This window comes from Dendrobates tinctorius, unplaced genomic scaffold, assembly GCF_039654945.1.
Source record: "Dendrobates tinctorius isolate UK_male_01 unplaced genomic scaffold, ASM3965494v1 ptg000066l, whole genome shotgun sequence".
Lineage (NCBI taxonomy): Eukaryota > Metazoa > Chordata > Amphibia > Anura > Dendrobatidae > Dendrobates > Dendrobates tinctorius.
The window spans coordinates 1,602,715-1,622,766 of record NW_027361734.1 but is presented as its reverse complement, the minus strand read 5'-3'; the positions used below and the strand labels follow the sequence as shown (position 1 = coordinate 1,622,766).

Sequence of the window (20,052 nt, the reverse complement as noted above, 5' to 3'; positions counted from 1 at the left end):
ATCATGATGGCAGTTTGCTAGGCTCGGGGAACCTGATAAGTTTCCTATAATTGATTATATAAATATGTCTGACAAAATGTAAGGGGTAATTATCATTTTAATCTTTATTTCAGAATTTAAAAATGCACATTAAAATTAGCAACTTTTTCAATAATTCTTATTGGAGAAATCTGCTTCTTTCTCCTCTTTGATCATTCAATTTAAAAAAATCTCAATTCATTGGTAAAATCTGTATTCAGTGAAGACATTTTCCCATAGGAGATGGCAGTTAGTACTGATGAGGTTCTATGTAGATAGAAGCGGAGGAGGGAGGAGAAGCTCTGTCTCTAGCTCTTCCCTCATACATAGAGTTGTATCGGGGGAGCAGCTCCTCTCCCATCCCAGGAATGGGAAAATGTATTCACTGAATACAGATTTTACCAATGAATTGAGATTTTTTAAATTGAATGATCAAAGAGGAGAAAGAAGCAGATTTGTCTCATAAGACATATTGCTTATTTTCATATGTACTATTGATTTAAGACATAAAAATGAAAATGACAGTTACTCAATCTCAATTCTGAGATTTATTATAGGGCCTGAACATTTAAAACTAAAAAAGAGAACGGTATCAATAAAAAAATATTGATTCTTTTTGTCTTACTTTTAGGGTGACCAAGGTTTACAAGGAATTGATGGAGTTGCTGGTTTAAGGGTGAGAAAATAAAATAAAAAGTATACATAGTCAATTAGGATTCTTTATGAAAAAGAGCCATTAAATATATAATCACATTATTTTTTAATTTATTTTAGGGAAAGAAAGGTCAAGATGGAGAGAAGGGGGATAAAGTAAGTACAGCATGTCCTCACCATCCGCTCAATCTCTCACTCATAAAGTCTAAAACATTCTATATTTTTAATTTAATAACTTGTAATCAATAATGACAAGTTGTAATAAGGAAGAAATGCTTATTTGCAGGGAGAGCGAGGTGATATTGGACCTATTGGACCTGCTGGCAGAGCAGTAAGTTAAATTTTCTACAACACAAAAAAATGTTTTTTTCTTAAGAAAATGTTTTTATAATAATAGTCTTTACGTTGAAGTGGACTTCGTTGTTTGACATTTTGAGTTGAAATGGGTAGAAATTAAGAAATCTACTAATACAGGTGGATCTTAATTAAATTAATCGGCGCTCATAGCATGTGAGTAATTCTCCTATACACAGGCGATCTGATCATCGCCTCTATGTCTATGTAGCAGAGCCGATTGGGTTGTGGCAGATTCTAGTCTCCCATGGAGACTATTAAAGCATGTCAAAGGTAAAAAAAAGAAAACGTTTTTAAAATATAAAAAAATGTAAAAATTCAAATCATCCCCCTTTCGCCCCATTCAAAATAAAACAATAAAAAACCCAAACATACACATATTTGGGATCGCCGCATTCAGAATCACCCAATCTACCAATAAAAAAGATTAACGTGATCACTAAATGGCGTAGTGAGAAAAAAAGTCAAAATGCCAGAATTACTTTTTTTGGTCGCTGCAACATTGCATTAAAATGCAATAACGGGCAGTCAAAAGATCGTATCTGCACCAAAATGGCATCATTAAAAACATCAGCTCGGCACGTAAGAAATAAGCCCTCACCCAACTTCAGATCACGAAAAGTGGAGATGCTACGGGTATCGGAAAATGACACAATTTTTTTAAACAAAGTTTGGAAATTTTTTTTCACCATTTAGATAAAAAAGAACCTAGACATGTTTGGTGTCTATGAACTCGTAATGACCTGGTGAATCATAATGGCAGGTCAGTTTTAGCAATTAGTGAACCTAGTAAAACAAACAAACAAAAAACAAGTGTGGGATTGCACTTTTTTTTGCAATTTCACCCACATGGAATTTTTTTCCCATTTTTTATTACCCGATATTGTAAAACCAATGGTGTCTTTCAAAATTACAACTCATCCCGAAAAAAACAAGCCCTCACACGGCCATACTGACAGAAAAATAAAAAAAGTTATGGCTCTGAGAAGGAGGGGAGCAAAAAACGAAAACGCAAAACTGAAAATACCTCCGGTCATGAAGGGCTGAAAACCATAGCCACACTGTGGTACAGTAGAAGCCTCATGAACCTCTATGGCAGCCTCATTACAGCTCAGTAGAAAACTGAGCCTTAATAAGTCTGTGTGCATTTGTTATTAGAATTACATGACAAAAACACCATCTATGAATTTCTCAGATTTAAATCGATTCATTATGTTTTTTTATTAGGGACTTCCAGGGCCTGCAGGTCAAAAAGGAGACCAGGTAATTAGAAACTTTTATATTAAAGATCGGTGCAACTGAGCTATTCCTGTGGTAAAGGTATAACATTTTACGGAATGTGATTTAGGTCTGGTAACAATGCATGCAAGTTGAATGACAATTCATTAAGCCACAGAGGTGTTCTTCACGTTTGTTATTTCCCTCCTATATTCAAATGTTTTTTTTCTCTTTAATTTATTACAATATATGAGATAGAAAAATCAAGAATGCTTTCATCTCGTGTCCATGGGATGTGTAGCATTGCAGCTTAGCCATATTCAAAATAATGTGAATAAGATAGACCGGGGATGTCAAACTCACATGCACAGTGGACCAAAATTGAAAACTTGGACAAAGTTGCAGGCCAACCATGATATTTATTAAAAATGCGGTCCGGCATGTAGGTGTGTTTACTGTCCTCCACTGCCTGCCATAGGTGTGTTTACTGTCCTCCACTACCTGCCGACTTTGCTTCCCCATTGACTTGAGGTGGGTTTCGTGTTTCAGTCGGACCTTCGACTTTTCACGATAGTCGGCCGATTTCGTTCAACTCGACTTTTGAGAAAGTCGGGTTTCATGAAACCGGACTCGTCCCTAAAAAAGCAAAGTCACTCATCTCTAATAAAACCTTTGAATAATACAGATAATAAAGTATGATGCCAATAAAAGTGCCCGCTAAACACAGTAAGATACCCCCACAGTGAATTCCTCCATAGAACCCTTCACATGCACTGTGTGATGACCCTAATGTACCCCTTAACCCCAAACATAAATATTGAGATGTAAAAAATGAAAACAAATTAACAAGCTTTGTATTTTTGCTTGTTCAATTACTTATACTAATAAAGTAGAAAAATATTTTTCCCATATGTAGAATCCGGTAGTGGGGGAAAAAGAATTGAAACTCAAAAATTGGTATTTTTGGTTAATTCAATTCATCCAAAAATACAATAAAAAGTGATCATAACCTCACTTACACCCCAAAATGCTAATAAAAATATCAGCTTGACATTCAAAAAGCAAACCATCACACACTCCCATCGACAGGAAAAAAAAGTTACAATTCTTAGAAAATGTTGACACAGATCAAAATTTCGTTTTTGTTTACAATTCAGTTTTTTTGCAACTTTAGTAAGAAAATAAAATATCTCCATAATTGTATTCAAATTGAGAATCATGTTACCAGGTCATTTTTACGGCACAATGAACACCATATAAGGAAAACTCAAAATACAATAGTGGAAATCTTTTTTTTTTTCAACCGTTTCACACCACTTTATTTTTTGTTACCAGTTTTCAGTACATTATGTCATGAAGTGAATGGTGTAATTCAATACTATAACTTGTATCACAAGAGTAAAAGGAAAAGGGCAAAAGCCAAAAAATGTGGCTGGTCCTTAAGTGGTTAAAACTATCTATCTATCTATCCCATATATCTATCTATCCCATATCTATCTATCTATCTATCTATCTATAAATGACTGGGCAAGTTGAAATCCTACAAGCGTAATTGTTCAGAAGGCCTCATATACATTAGTCAATCAATTCCACCTAATTCAGCTGCTTCATCTATACTTGTTCTAATGTGTATGAATTGCTTTACTTATATTGTATTATTTAGTAAACCTTAATATTCATGTATTGTGAAGTTTGAATGACAACTATCTTTGTGTAGTTAAAAATGAATTTTAATGGTTGACTACTGGGGAATTAGAACCTTGTGTAATCGTTATTCATTTTTTATAGGGAGTCCAAGGTTTTCCAGGCGCTCCAGCTATGGGGGTAACAAAGACTACTGTTTAATGTATATTTGTTGTCAGATCACAGTCCATATTTTTATTTTATTTACACCTGATTTACAGTTTATCACAAAGATACAAAAAAACTAAAACTATATACATTTACAGTATTAGTATTTATTTTATTAAATGGTTATATATACAGTATATATAAATTGTTTTAATTAGATTGAAACATCAGGTAAAGGCTTTGCAATCCTTCCCACAAGTTACTTTTCATTTATTTTCTTCCTAAATACAAAATTAAGCAAGTATCTAAATAATTGTCATTAAAGGTTTTTGCTGCTGTAAAGTATTTGTAAGCACTTTACCTAGGTGCATTCTTTTGCACTGAATCCGCAGTGTAGTGCACAACCAATGTTAATCAATGGGAAATTCAGAATTGGTGTGCATTTGCTGCGGAAAAATCCACGCAGATTTGCAGCATTTTATTTTTATTTTCCGCAACATGTCAATTTGTTTTGCGGATCTGCAGCGTTTCTGCACCCATTGACTTCCATTGAGTCAGTCAAATCCGCAGCAAAACCGCAGTTGTAAAAAGATTTGCAGATTTGCTGCAGATGTTCATGCGAAAAATGCTGCAGAATGGCAGGAGGAAGAGTGTATTGGCGGAGACTGTGTTAGCGGAGAAGATGTGCGCATCTGTCTGCGGATGTCTTTGTGTATCTGTGTGGGTCTGCTGGTGTGTGCGCGGCTGTGTGGGTGTCTGTGTGTAGGCAGGCATCATCCGATGGGACTACTAGTCCCATCCGGCTATGTCTGCTGTCACATATAACAGTGACAGCATTAGCCGATGATGGGATAGTAGTCCCATCATCCGGCTACTGTGTTCAATAGTAAAAAAAAAACATTCATACTCACCAAACAGCTAATCCCCTATGCCCTCGATCTCCTGCAAAAAAATAAAATAATAAAACAACACAAATACATTCCGATGTAATACATTTAATAACAAGTGTCCCACATTGATCTCCCATGTAGAGCGGTCACATCGGGAGATGTGACCGCTCTACACGGCTCTGGTGATACAGTGACAGGAGATAATCCTCCCGCAGAGTATCACTCCACCACCTAGTGTTCACAGGAGTTCATGCTGTCACTTGCGGCACAACTGCGTTAGAAAATTCTCACTCAGCGGTAGTGCCGTTAAGTGAGAGCACGAACTCAGATGAACTCTGATGCACTGCAGGAGCAATTATCATTTGTCAGTATATCGGAGGCCGAGTAGGCAGTAACATCTCCCTATGTGACTGCTATACACAGGAGATCATCGTGGGACACTCATTATTAAATGGATTATATCAGAGCAGGGAGTATTTGTGTTGGTTTATTATTTTATTTTTTTTGCAGGAGATTGAGTGCTTTGCATGGATTAGGAGTAATAATAAAAATGGCAAACTGTGTTGTTTTATTTCATTAAAATACTTTATTCTGGTTGTGTCTTTATTTAACATGTAACAACTATAGGATTAGTAATGGATAGGTGTCTTATTGACACCTGTCCATCACTAAGCAGTGCGGTTGATGTCACCAAACAATACAAAGGTGACACCAACCCCCCAACTATTACCCCACTTGCCATTACTACAGGTCAAGTGGGATGAGCAAGGCTAAGTGCCAGAATTGGCGCATCTTAGAGATGCACCTTTCTGGGGGAGGCTGAGAGCCGATGTTATTAGCTGGGGGGCCAATATCCATGGCCCCTTCCTAGGCTATTAATATCAGCCCACAGCTGTCTGCATGGCCTTTGCTGGTTATTAATTATAGGGGACCCCATGTCATTTTTTGGGAGGCTCCCCTACTTTAATAGCTAGTAAAGCTGTGAGCTGATATGGGTATTACCCCCCTCCCAGGCTATAAACAACTGTCCCTAGTCGCTGGATTTCCCTCTGCTGGTTAGGAAAATTACACGGAAGCCCACACAATTTTTTTTTCCATTTAGATTTTTAAATTAAACAGATATTGCATTTCATGCAGATTTCGTGTGTGTGTCTTTATTTAACTCTATGTACCATTTTATTATGTTCAGTACAAAACATCGGGCTGGGTATTATATATATACAGCTCTGGCAAAAATTAAGAGACCACCACATCAAAACCCTGTCATGGGCAACCCATTCTCAAGACCTGAGCACCTGAACCCCATTGAAAACCTCTGGAATGTAATCAAGAGGATGATGGATAGTCACAAGCCATGAAGCAATGAAGAACTACTCCAAATTTTGTGCCAGAAGCAGTGTGAAAGGCTGGTGGCAAGCATGCCAAGACTCTTGAAAGCTGTATTTAAGAATCATCTTTATTTCACAAAATATTGATTTCCGAACTTTTCCTGAGTTAAAACATTGGTATTGTTGTTTCTAAATAATTATGAACTTGTTTTCTTTGCATTATTTGAGGTCTGAAAGCACAGCGTTTTTTAATTTTGACCATTTTTCTTTGTCAAAAAAAATACAAAATTTATTGCTTCGAAATTTGGAGACATGATGTCAGAAGTTTATAGGATAAAATAACAATTTACATTTTACTCAAAATATACCTATAAAGAGAAAAATCAGACAAACTGAACATTTGAAAGTGGTCTCTTAATTTTTGCCAGAGCTGTATATATATATTCACTTATATTTGTCTTGTGTGTGCAAACATTCTATGTGAACATGGTATGTAATGATATTATGGTCTCCAATGGAGTATGTAAAAGAAGAGGTTGAACAAGGAAATGACATCTCAATTTTTCTTTAATTAAATAATATATCTTTATTTAGCTTGCAAAAACTCATACAAATCCGCATAAAAAAATGCATGAAAATCCGCATCAAAAACGCATGGATTTTCAACTGCGTTTTCTGCCAAGGGAGGAAGAATCCACACAGAAAAATTCCACAGGCAAATCCGCATCTTGTGCACATACCCTAAACGTAGCCACATACAGAAAGCATACCAAATACAGTGGCCTGTGAAAGTCTTCACCCTACTTGGCTTTTTACCTATTTTGTGACATTACAACCTGTGTTTAAACATTTTTGTAAACCAATTTGTGTGTGATGCATCAACACCAAATATTCTAAGTTGGTAAAGTGACGTGAGAAAATATAGGTATAAATTAAATTTATGGGATCAAATAGCTAAAATTTGGCATGTGCATATGTATTCATCTCTTTTGCTATGAAGCTCCTAAAAATTTCTGGTGCAAGCAAATACCTTAGTGAAAGGAAGTCCACCTGTGTGCAATCTAAGTGTCACATGGTCTATCATTATACATATCTTTTCTGAAAGGCCACATAGGCTGGCTGCAACACCATTAAGCAAGAGGCACTACTAACCAAACAACACCATGAAGACCAAGGAGATCTCCAAACAATTCAGGGACAAAGTTGTTGAGAAGTACAAGTCAGGGTTGAGTTATACTGTATAACTATATTCCAATCTGTTATGATCCCTGGAGTACCATCAAATCTATTATCAACAAATGGAAAGAACATGGTACCACAACAAACCTGCTAAGAGAGGGCTGTCCACTAAATCTCTCAGCCCGGGCAAGGAGGGCATTAATCAGAGAGGCAGCAAAACTCCCAAAATATATGGAGGAAGGTGCTGTTGTCAGATGAGACCAAAATTTAATTTTTTGGCCACCAATGTAAACGCTATGTCTGGTGCCAAACCAACACAGCTCATCATCACCTCAAGAACACCATCCTCACAGCAAAACATGGTGGTGACAGCATCATGCTGTGGGGATACTTTTCTGCAGCAGAGACAGGGAAAATGGTCTGAGTTGAGGGGAAAGATGGATGGTGCAAAATGCAGCTATATTCTAGAGCAAAACCTGTTTCAGTCTCTCAGTAATATGAGACTGGGGTGGAGGTTTAATTTCAAACAACACAATGACCCAAGGCATACTGCTAAAGCAACACTTGAGTGGCTTAAGGGGAAGCATTTAAATGTTTTGGAGTGGCCAAGTCAAAGCCCAGACCTTAATCCAATTGAGAATCTGTGGTCAGACTTGAAGATTGCTGATCACCAAAGGAAAACATCTAACTTGACGGAGCTGGAGCAGCTTTGCCTTGAGGAATGTGCAAAAATTCTAGTGGCAAAAAGTGGAAAATTCATAGAGACTTATCCAAAGTGACTTGCAGCTGTAATTACTGAAAAAGGAGGCTCTACAAAGTACTGACTTTAGGGCGTTTTCAGTTATTTTATCTTATTTGTTGTTTGCTTCACAATAAAAAGAAAATCAAATCTTCACAGTTATAGGCATGTTCTTTACATGAACTGATGCAAACCCTAAAAAAACAGTGAAATTCAAGTTTGTGAGGTAACAAAATACAAAAATGCCAAGGGGGTGAAGACTTTTGCTATCCACTGTAAGGCTATGTGCACGCAGTGCATTTTTGATGCATTTTCGTGGCTTTTTTTTTACACCTGAAAATGGTCCAAAAATGCAATGGAATACTTATGCAAGGTAAATAATTGAAAATCCTGAAGTGTTGTACAGTTGATTAGTAAATTTCTGTCTGTATTTGCAGCATTTTATTTTCTGCAGCATGTCAATTCTTTTTGCATTTCTGCAGCGTTTTTGACTCATTGACTTCAATTGAGCCAGTCAAATTTGCAGCAAAAATGCAGGTTTACTGCTTTTTTTTACTGCTTTTTTGCTGCACATTTGCTGCCAAAATGCTGCAAATTGTCAAAGGTAATGTTGTCAGAAGGAGGAAGAGTGTGTGGGTGGAGAATATGTGTGTGAGCGGAGAATGTGTGTGTGTCTGTGTCTGTCTGCGTGTGTCTGTATGCATCTGTCTGTGTCTGTCTGTGTGTCTGAGTCTGTGTGTGTGTCTGTGTGTTTACCCATGTGACAAACAGCCCATAGTGATTGTACTTAGGCGTCGGCATCTACTCCCATCCAGCTATGTTTTCTTCCACATATAACAGAGACTGCATGAGAAGATGATGGGAGAATAGTCTCATCATTCGACGCCTGTGTTCAATTGTAAAAAAATCAAAACATTTACATAATTACATGTATAGTCACATACAAAATACATACTCACCGAATGCCTAATCCCTGATGCCCGCTTCTCCTGCAAACAGTCAAAAATATTAAAACAAAATATACTCACCTTTCTGCTGTAGTCCATTTAATACCGAGTGTCACATGGCGATCTCACATGTAGAGCAGTCACATCTGATGTGACCGCTCTACCTGGCCTCCGGCGATACAATGACAAGAGGTAATCGTTCCCGCAGTGTATCACTGAGCTGCTGTGAGAGTTCACTGACGTTCATCAGCTGATCAGCTCTGGTTCTCACGCAACGGTGCTGTAAGTGAGAGCACTGGAGCTGATGAAATCCTTTGAACTCTCATGGCAGCGCAGTGATAGACTGTGGGAGTGATTACCTCCTGTCAGCGTATCGCCGGAGGCCGGGTAGAGCAGACACATCTCCAGATGTGACTGTTCTACATGTGAGATCGCCGTGGGATACTCGGTAATAAATGGACTACGTCGAACTGGATAGTATTATATGTTGGTTTATTATTTTTAGATTGTTTTCAGGAGACAAGGGTGTCGGGGAGTAGGCGTTGTGTAAACAAGTCTGTGTGATTATTTAAAATAAAAGACTTTGATCTGGGTGTCTGTTTTTCATACAATATCACTATGGGGTTAGTAATGGATAAGCGCCTCTCCATTACTAACCTGTGGGCTTGATGTCACCTGACAATTCAAAGGTGACATCAACCCCACAAATATGAACCCCACTTGCCACCACTACAGGGCAAATGGGAAGAGCAAGACTAAGTGACAGAATTGGTGAATCTATAAGATGCGCTATTTATGAGGCGGCTGAGAGCTGATGTTTTTAGCCTGGGGTGCCAATATCCATGACCCCTTCCCTGGCTATTAACATCAGCCCACTGCTGTCTTCCTAGCCTTTGTTGGTTTGATTTTTAGGGAGACTCCATGTCAATTTTTTTCTGGGGTTCCCCTGTAAACTAGCCAGTAAAGGCTAAGCAAACAGCTGTGAGATGATATTAATATAGCCTGGTGATCCTTTATGGCTATTGGCTCCTTCCCAGAATATTAACATCAGCCTCAGCCGTCGACTTTCCCTCTGCTAGTTATGAAAATTATGCGGAGGCCTACGCAAATTTTTTAAAGATTTTTTTGAAAAATAAACACATTGCATTTCACGCAGATTTCTGACAGTTACTGTTTTGTTACAGCATATGTAGGTTAATCATGTTAATGCTCCTACATAGGCTGGTGACTGTGTGTGTGTCTATAACTTTTTATGCACCATTTTATTAATGAGGGTATCTGGCTGACACCTATTCATTACTAAACCTTGGGATTGGTATTATATATGTGTGTGTGTGTATATATATATATATTCACTTATATTTGTTTTGTGTGTGTAAACATTATAAATTTGTACATGGTATGTAATGACATTATGGTCTTCAACGGAGAATGAAAAGGAAGTGGTTGATCAAGCAAGCGGCATCACAATTTTTTCATTAATACATTTTTATTTAGCTCTATGGATTTACAAAAATGCATGAAAAAATGCATGCAAAACTGCATTAAAAAACAAATAAATAACGCATGTATTTTTTTCTGCGTTTTTCTGCCAAGAGATGCAGAAATCTTGCAGAAATTTCTGCAAGCAAATACGCAACATGCGCACATAGCCTAATTTTTTCCGACTTGTACACCATACAAAGATTACATTGCATCTGGACTTTTAACAAACTTAGCATCAATCAATAGTAGAGACAAATATAAGAAACTTTGTAATGTATCTGATCTGAGAAATCTGCATCTTTCCTCACTCGTCAGCCATTTCTTTCTCTGCCTATTTCATTGTGAATTCACATTCGCTCTGAAAAAGCAGATCAAAGCCATCTTACAAAGTCAAGAGGGCTGCTAGCTCTCTGTGGTCTCATGTGACACAGCCCATTATTTTCTATGAAATTGTGAGTGGGTAGGAGGATAGAGAAGCAGGGTAAGGAAAAATTCAAAGAGAGACACACAGAAAGATTGTGCTAAGATTTTTGACAAGTTTTTTTTTTACTTCAGTTTAGTCCTGGATTACTAATACTCTGTAATTTCCTCCATGATGCTGCTTATCTTAAATAAATAAATCTTTATTTTTATATAGCGCTAACATATTCCGCAGCGCTTTACAGTTTGCACACATCATCATCACTGTCCCCGATGGGGCTCACAATCTAAATTCCCTATTAGTATGTCTTTAGAATGTGGGAGGAAACCGGAGTGCCCGGAGGAAAACACGGGGAGAACACTATCCCACTATCTTGTCTCTATGTGCGAAAAAAGAATGAAGAACAGGAATTCATCTCTGTGTGCTGTACTGTGTATGACAGAGATCATAGCTGCTTGGATCTTCTTACCAGTTCAGAGTGAATTGCAAGTTAAGAGAAAGAGCCTGTAGAGAGGTAGACTAGTGAAAACGCAGAGATACAAGTGATATAAGGGTATGTTTCCACGTTCAGGAATACATCCGGATTAGCTGCGGGTTGAAAGCTGCGTACAGCCGCAGCGTTCAATCCGCAGCGAACAGATGTTACAGCATAGTGGAGGGGATTTTATGAAATCCCATCTCCATTATGCGTCCTAATACGCGGGTGACACATCTGCAAAACCGGACATGCGGCGGGTCTCCGACGTTCAGTCTCTGCAAGGTAAATAGCCTACTCTATGTACACACTGCGGCGATTCCGGATGTGACCAATGAGCACATCCGGAGTCACCGAACATACAGAAGGGGGCGGCGCTTTGTGTGGAGTGGGGTTTCTACTCCGTCCAAAGCGCCGACAATCGGGACCGAGGAGACTCAACCCTAATAGTCAGAAATGTTATTTCTTATATACTGACACAGGACAGTTTATTTTAAAAAGTTGCTTAAAAGTATAGTTACCCTTTAATTTAAGACTTGACTGAAGGTTAATTGTATGAATAAGATAATTTACTTTTAACATGTAATCATTGGTTCAACTGAGCTTGCAGCATCATGTTTGTATCTAACTCCTCCCTCTTCCCCTTTCCATAAACATTTAATTAAAGCAGCAACACTCATCACATTCCTTGATGAGCTGAAAATCTTTCTTTTCTGTCTCACTGAAGACAGATTTTACTTGGGATTTGACAGTCAATGACTGGTCCAGGAGGAGAAAGAAGCATTTTTCTGCAATAAGATCTATTACAAATTTCTATTTTATCTTCACTTACAGTGTAATTTTATTGAAAAATATGGTTACTTTTTGAATAATAACAAAACCTTTTCAGGTAATCATAGAACTGTAAATATAGGCTATTGTTAACCCATGGAAGATTTAAAATTGTTGGATTTGTGTGACCTTGAAATTGTGGCTCTTCAAAACAGATACATAAATAAGACACAATCTACAAGTTTTTAACGTTGTATTCTGCAGGTTGTTGGCCCAACTGGTAAGAAAGGCTCCAGGGTACGTATAAATAAACGTAAAACATAATATCCTGTACAACATTAAATTTTACACCTGATAAGGTTTTAAAAAAACTCAGATTTTTCTTGCCAGCACCTGAATTCCAGTAGGTTTTAAAATGGAGTTTACAATCCACCAATATTTAACATATAATTGGACATGTTTTCTTCTGCCTAAGGGCCCCGTCACACATAGCGATCTCGCTAGCAAGTTTTGTGACGCAACAGCGATCTCACCAGCGAGATCACTGTGTGTGACAGCGATCAGCGACCAGCCCCCCTGTCGGTATCGCTGATTGCTCTTCGAAAGCCCTGGACATTTCTTTGATCGCTGATCTCCCGCTGGCCCTCACGCATCGCTACGTGTGACAGGTGGGAGACCAGCGGTCAGCTGGTAACTAAGGTACACATCGGGTTTCTAAGGGACGTGCGTCACTTAGAAACCTGATGTGTACCTTAGTTACCAGCGCGCTGATGCAGGGAGCTGGTAACTAAGGTACACAGCGACGCCGCGCGCTCGGCGTCGCTGGTGCTGATCGCTGGCGAAGCTGTCTGTTTGACAGCTCACCAGCGATCATGTAGCGACTCACCAGCGATCCTGACACGTTGATATAGTTGTCGGGATCGCTGGTGAGTCGCTATGTGTGACGGGGCCCTTAGTGCATGACTTTACAATTATTTATGTTAAACTTCATTTGCATTTATTTGTTCCAAACTTCCCCTGATTCTTTTGTAATATATACCACATTCCAAATTATTATGCTAATTTGATTTAAATGTCCTGGATGGTATTTCAGTGCTCTTTGGATCACTGAAATAAATTGCAAACACTGCGATAATTATTTTGCAAGGTGAGCCCAATTAAAGGAAAGCTACTTAAATGGGTTTTCCACTACTAATATAACCCCTTTCATATGTTCTATCTCTTCCTAACAATCTAAACTACAGTGGGTACGGAAAGTATTCATATCCCTTTATATTTTTCACTCTTTGTTTCATTGCAGCCATTTGATAAATTCAAAAAAGTTCATTTTTTTCCTCATTAGTGTACACTCTGCACCCCATCATGACTGAAAAAAACAGAAGTGTAGACATTTTTGCAAATTTATTAAAAAATAAATTTGCAAAAATTTCTATATTTCTGTTTTTTTTTTCCAGTCAAGATGGGGTGAAGTGTACATTAATGAGAAAAAAATGAACTTTTTTGAATTTATCAAATGGCTGCAATGAAACAAAGAGTGAAAAATTTAAAGGGGTCTGAATAATTTTCATACCCACTGTACTTTTGCTACCTGAGCTGCTTCTGAGTGCTTCTCTGTGTGGGTCATATATTCCTCTGTTGTAATGCAGCCACTGATACTTCACATCTGGAACCAGAATAGGATGAATTCAGTAGCGCATATCATTGGTGGAAGTGGGGCCACCTCTCAATGATTGACAGCAATGAGAGCAAGCATACTCGGATCAGACTTCACTCTCCTCCTCTGCTTGGATCCTGCTGATGCTTTGGAGCACTGTCCCTTCAGCTGACGAGTTCTGCTATGTGCTCATGATCATTGGAACGCATATAACTGTGCCTGTCAGCTGAAGGGATGGCACTTTGAAGCTTCGGCAGGATCCAGGCAGAGGAGTAGAGTGGATTCTTATGTAAGCTTGGTCATGTGTGGTGCAGACTGACTATGGAGAAGCTTTGAAGTACTGTCCATGACTCATTTACATCGATCATTAGCATAAGCATAATAATTTGCAACTTGGTGTAAAGACTAAATATATATTACTAATATATGACACTTTTGAGGTACAAAATCAATAACATTTTTTATACTGAGTTTATAAATATTATTAATATTATATATTACTTTATTAGGGTGATATTGGACCCATTGGTCCAACAGGTCCTAAAGGAATCAAAGGAGATCAAGGAGACAAAGGAGTGAAGGTATAAACCTCCTTTAATCTCATTTAATTAAATTATTTGACTTTATTTAACTTCATTTAATCCAGAACAAACATTATCTGAAAATAGGAAGAGTCTAGAAAAAAATATTTCATAAATCAGATTGTGTCATTCTATGCTATGCTAAGGTTACATGAGCTATATAGTTCAAACACAGAAATAGATAACATCAAAATTCAGGGTGATATATGTTGAAATGTGTGCTGGTCGCTAAATATTTAAGTAAACATTTTATTTTTTTAATCAATCCTGTTTCCAATGAAAATTGCAACACAAGCCTACTTAAATGTTATTCTGACAAAAGAACTGGGTCTGGAATTTGGTGTTTACCCACCATATGCATTAATGGCAGCTAAATATCAATACTGGAAATGCCTGATTTTTAACCATTGGTGTAATTGCAACACAGCAGTGCCTTCATAGTAATAACTTTGTTACCCCCTTACTGACATATAACGTAAGATCATAGGCCAGTTCCCACATCTTTCCCAGCAGTTGATGGCTAAATTATTTATTTAACAGCCGTGGGTGGAGCGGCGCACTGGACGTAGCTGTTAACCTGTTAAATCCCGCAGTCAATCTCTGACAGCAGCATGTAACATGCACCAGCAGAGAAGTTCATCATTTCACTTGCCTATGGGTTTCTATGACAGTTGGGGATCTGCTGAAGATTCCTGTCCCTGTCATTACAATACTTCTGTAAAAGCCAGCCCGTGCAGCTTCAAGTTTTTAAACATATGAAAAAAATATAAAAACACAGAAGTTCAAATCTTCCCCCTTTTTTTCCAAATAAAAATAAAACAATTAAGAAAAAAACAAATAAACAAGTTTGGCATTGCATTCAGAAAAGTCTGATCTATCAAAATCTAAAATAAATTAATCCAATCAGTGAACGGCGTAAAGAGAAAAAAAATCGAAACACCAGAATTGTGTTATTTTTTGCTGCCACGACATTGTAATAAAATGCAATAAGAGCCAATAAAAAAATCATATCTTCACAAAAAAAATTATATTACTAAAAGCGTCATCTCATGGCGCAAAAAATAAGCCATCACTCAGCCCCATATTCCAAAAATTGAAAAGGTTACGGATTTCGCAAAATGGCAATAATAGCTAATTTTTTTCATTTTACAAATTTTAGAATTTTTTTCACCACTTAAATAAAAATAAAAAATGTTACATGCTTGGTATCTGCATACTCATACTGACATGGAGAATTAAATTGCCAGGTCATTTTTACAGCGCAGTAAACATGGTAAAGAAAAAAAAGAAAAAAAAACAATCAACGCACTGGGAATTTTTTTCAACCACTTTCCAGTACATCACATGATAAAATTAGTGGTGTCATTTAAAAATACAACTTATCCCACAGAAAAACAAGCCCTCATACGGTTATGTGGATGAAAAAATAAAAAAGTTAAGGCTCTTGGAAAAAGGGAATAATAAAACGAAAACGGAAAATAGCCCCATCAGGAAGAGGTTAAAGTATGACCACTAATTAGTGTACACTAAATGCATGAAAAGTAAAATTAAATGTCCTTTTGTTTTTAGGGAGAACCAGGTTATGGAATTCCTGGTCAGCCCGGATTAAAGGGAGACCCTGGGGAGAGAGTGAGTAAACTTATTCTGTTTCAGCATACGTTTTGAACAAGTAATCCTGCACATTAGTTACTGGTGTTGATAATGTATCTTACACCAAATGCTAGATAGAGCTGTGAAAATGTTCTACTTACAGTAAGTTTCCATCCTGACTCTTCTTTTGTTTGCCTGAAAATTTAATAACATTTTGTAATTTTTTAAGTGATGTTTACCCTTAACATCAGTTGTAAATTTGTTCTGAATCAACTTTCATGTGGGGAAACTCAAAAGTAGAATTATTATGAGTAGTGATGAGTGAGTATGCTCATTACTCGAGTTTTCCAAGCATGCTCAAGTGTCCCCCGAGTTTTTTGGGTGTACTCGGAGATTATGTTTGAGTCCCCACAGATGCTTGATTTGCAGCTGCTAGACAGCCTAATACATGTGAAGATTCCCTAACCATCAGGCAATCCCTGCATGTATTCAGGCTGTCTAGCAGCCGCATATCATGCAGCTGTGGGTACTCAAACATAATCTCCAAGCTCGCACAAAATACTTGGAGGTCACCCGAGCATGCTTGGAAAACTTGAGTAACGAGCACGCTCGCTCATCACTAATTATAAGTGATTTCTTATTTGACTTACCAGGCTTCTATTCACTATATATTTGTAGTTATACTGTGCTTTAATTACCATTACAAGGACACCAGAAGAATTTACACACAATTACACAACCAAACTGCTTTTATGTACTACTGTTTTATTATGCTACCTAAATTTAGTATCTAGTACATAGCTCTATATACTATGTGTGCGTCGCGTCATACTTGCTCCTCTCTCATTGGTTACCCTGCCCTTTTAATACCTTCTCTCGCCTGGATGATGCCACCCCCTGACGAAGGTACGCTGAAACGTGTGTCGGGGTAGGCGCATCCCGGGGACTATAGCAGCGCAAGAGGTATAGCACTTAGCTTTTATATTTAAACCTTTCTTTTTTGCCTTCTGAGTTATCTAACATGTCTACAATGATGGATTAGATCCATTGTGTACTCGTTTTGCACTGCACTTTATCAATTGTGATAATTTTCATTTTCATTTTTCATGTTTGTTAACTTTTGCTGCACTGATTTATATGCATTTGCACTTTATAGATAATCATATTGAGTTTTATATGATTGGCTGCACATTTATTTTCTTAATATTATGCACCAGCACTTTATTTATTAGTTTTACCTCTTGTATTGTATTATATGAATTCAATCTAATATATGGTATAGAACTATTTTCTGTCCCCGGCTGTGCCTTTTCCATGGCATTGGTCCCCCCCCACTTTTATACTCACTCAATAAATGTATAATTATTGCACATTCTTTCGGTTTCTTCCGTTGTTTTTGATACTATGTGTACAACAGAACTTAACGCAGTCACCACAGCTTATTAATTATCAATTTCAATAGGCTTTTCTACAGTACAACCAAAAAGCCATAAGAACACATGCACAAATTGTCATAATAGAAAAAAACCCAAAAATGTATGTAAAGACATCAAATGCAAATTGCCTCTTCAGAGAGAAAGAGGACTTGAACTCTATAGCGCCACCTGTTGGAAGTAGCGATCCTACAAGTCACAATCGACCCTTTAACGAGTCTTGCAATATGACTTAGGATTAAAGCCAAATCAGAATCTCAATTTGCAGACACGGTGTTTCGGGCTATTGGCTCTCGTCAGTGCAAAGTATGAGAACTGATGTGGCTAGGTGAGAGGCTCTGGACTAGGGTCTAAGGGGTAAGGTTTCTCCTTGTGGAGAGTGACATACCAGCTCTGGCTTGTCAAGGTAAGGAGGCTTATTCGCCATGCAATGCTCCTCTGGGAAATTTAATATGCAAAGGAGCATTCAAGTCCTCTTTTTCTCTGAAGAGGCAATTTGCATATTAAATTTACCAGAGGAGCATTGCACGGCGAATAAGCCTCCTTACCTTGACAAGCCAGAGCTGGTATGTCACTCTCCACAAAGAGAAACCTTTGCCCAAGACCCCTGTAAAGACATCATTAATCCAATGGTTACTGATATGCCTTGGCTTTTGTGACCATACAATTAGAGACTGGATCCTAACTATTTATTTAGCTTTTGATCACAAGTTTCTGGGGTAACTGATGGCCTAAAAAATGGACACAGGTCTGTTTTGGAATCTGCGTATTTATACATATCATGTCTAATATAAATTTAACATATTAAACTGTACGATGCAACAGTTAAAAAGCAGGGCGTAAAATGCAGGGGAAATAAGTTTGTTACTTAACTTTTATTATTAATCTATGTTCTAATTAATTATTTGGGACTTTTGGGGTGTTCTAATACTCTGTCTTAAAGACATTTCTATATTGTTTCTCACCTAGAATTATGACAACTTATGTTCTTAATTATTTAGGTAAACCCATGTCTATTATGTGAAGCATTACTAAGTTGTATTTTATGGTATGAGAATTTTCAGTGAGGATATTATGAATTGTGTTGATAATTATAATTGTTTGAAGCCACAAAAGTTTAAGTTTATTTTTACTTTTAGGGTAATATTGGATTATCTGGAAAACCTGGACCTAAAGTAAGTATGCTGAAATATTGAATATTGAAATAATTAGGGTAAGTGGAGTGTGTAGTGTGCCACCAGTGTGCATTTTTTTGAAGAATATTGTTACAACAGGCATGTTTAGGATCAAAATCAAAAGAGCGTTATATGCATGGGGTATAGTCTCTACTGAATGATTATAATATAGTGAGACCTCCTACAGATGACCACCCAAAATTTCAGCTAAAAATGTACCTGGAGGTGTGGACTTCTCAAAAAGATCATAGAAAAACAGTTAAAATGTTGACAAATAAAAATTACTTTCTCCAGTTGATTAACATTGATGCTTATCTTGTCAGGACAGTATTAAATTAATAATTTGTCCTCCAATTCAATGTTTTTTATTTTTACGTAAAACTATAAAAAACAAACATAGAAAAAAAGTCAAAAGTGCCTACACATAATGATGAATAATAGTACAGAATGAGAGCAATGTTCCAAGACTAGAAACAACCTAGCTCAAAGGGCTAATAAAGAAAGAGGCTGGTACAAAATCATTTTGATAGAAAGGTTCCAAATGGAATCTGAGACACAGAGAGACAGTTGAAAGGAAAATAGTGAAAGATAAGAAGAAAAAAACAAATTGGGTGGAGGGATAGAAGGATTAACGAACCCATGGAAACTGAAGATGTTGCTGGACTGGAAAGGGGAGTGGTACTGAGAGATACAAAGCGTCAGTGCAACCTCACCTGAAATAAGCTGTTCAGTTTCTCCCACATTCTGAGGCACCATGATTAGTCACTTCTAAATCCTTGTTCCAGCACAGCTTTCAGTTGTCCCTACCTCAGGCCTTGGAGGGAAAAATAAAGTTCTCAGCCAACCACCCACAAGCCCAAACTCTAAATGGGCACATTTCCCACTGTGTTCCATGGTGAATCATGACTGGAGCCATCCCTTTGTAATCTGTCTCCAACCGCCACTATTTCTCCTAGTGTGGCATCCTTGCCTTGTACCAGCACTTGTCCATGAACATCACCCATGCACATATCAACAAACTTGCTGGGATTGTCCACTTAACGAATTACATGTAGACCAACGCTTGTAACAAGGGATGCTACATTTCCCTGATGGCACACTGGGTGGACATTGTGGTGGCTGGGGCAGAGTCCCACCCTGGCATGGCACATTTGCTACTGATGCTGAGGATTGTGCCCCCTAATTTTATCAAGGTTTCCTCCATCTCCTACACCAATTCTTACACCCCTCTTTCTTCTCCTCATCCTCCATCTCTGATTTTGTATCACAAAGCACGTCGTCTACATAATCCAGAAGCTGTAAGCTGTGCAGCACTGCCTCAGTGAAGTGGCAACAGGCTCTGCTGAAGC

The 20,052-nt window shown here is 37.7% G+C and overlaps 1 protein-coding gene across 1 annotated transcript in view; it reads left to right on the top strand.

Moving 5' to 3' along the window:
• The window catches only part of LOC141095090 (uncharacterized), a 616,558-nt gene that overhangs the window by 168,460 nt on the left and 428,046 nt on the right, over nt 1-20,052 (top strand). The window contains exons 39-47 of the mRNA XM_073580971.1: nt 650-694; nt 793-828; nt 959-1,003; nt 2,254-2,289; nt 4,033-4,068; nt 12,535-12,567; nt 14,434-14,505; nt 16,075-16,134; nt 18,668-18,703. Coding sequence (XP_073437072.1) covers nt 650-694; nt 793-828; nt 959-1,003; nt 2,254-2,289; nt 4,033-4,068; nt 12,535-12,567; nt 14,434-14,505; nt 16,075-16,134; nt 18,668-18,703 — 399 coding nt within the window. The remainder of the gene's footprint in view (nt 1-649; nt 695-792; nt 829-958; nt 1,004-2,253; nt 2,290-4,032; nt 4,069-12,534; nt 12,568-14,433; nt 14,506-16,074; nt 16,135-18,667; nt 18,704-20,052) is intronic.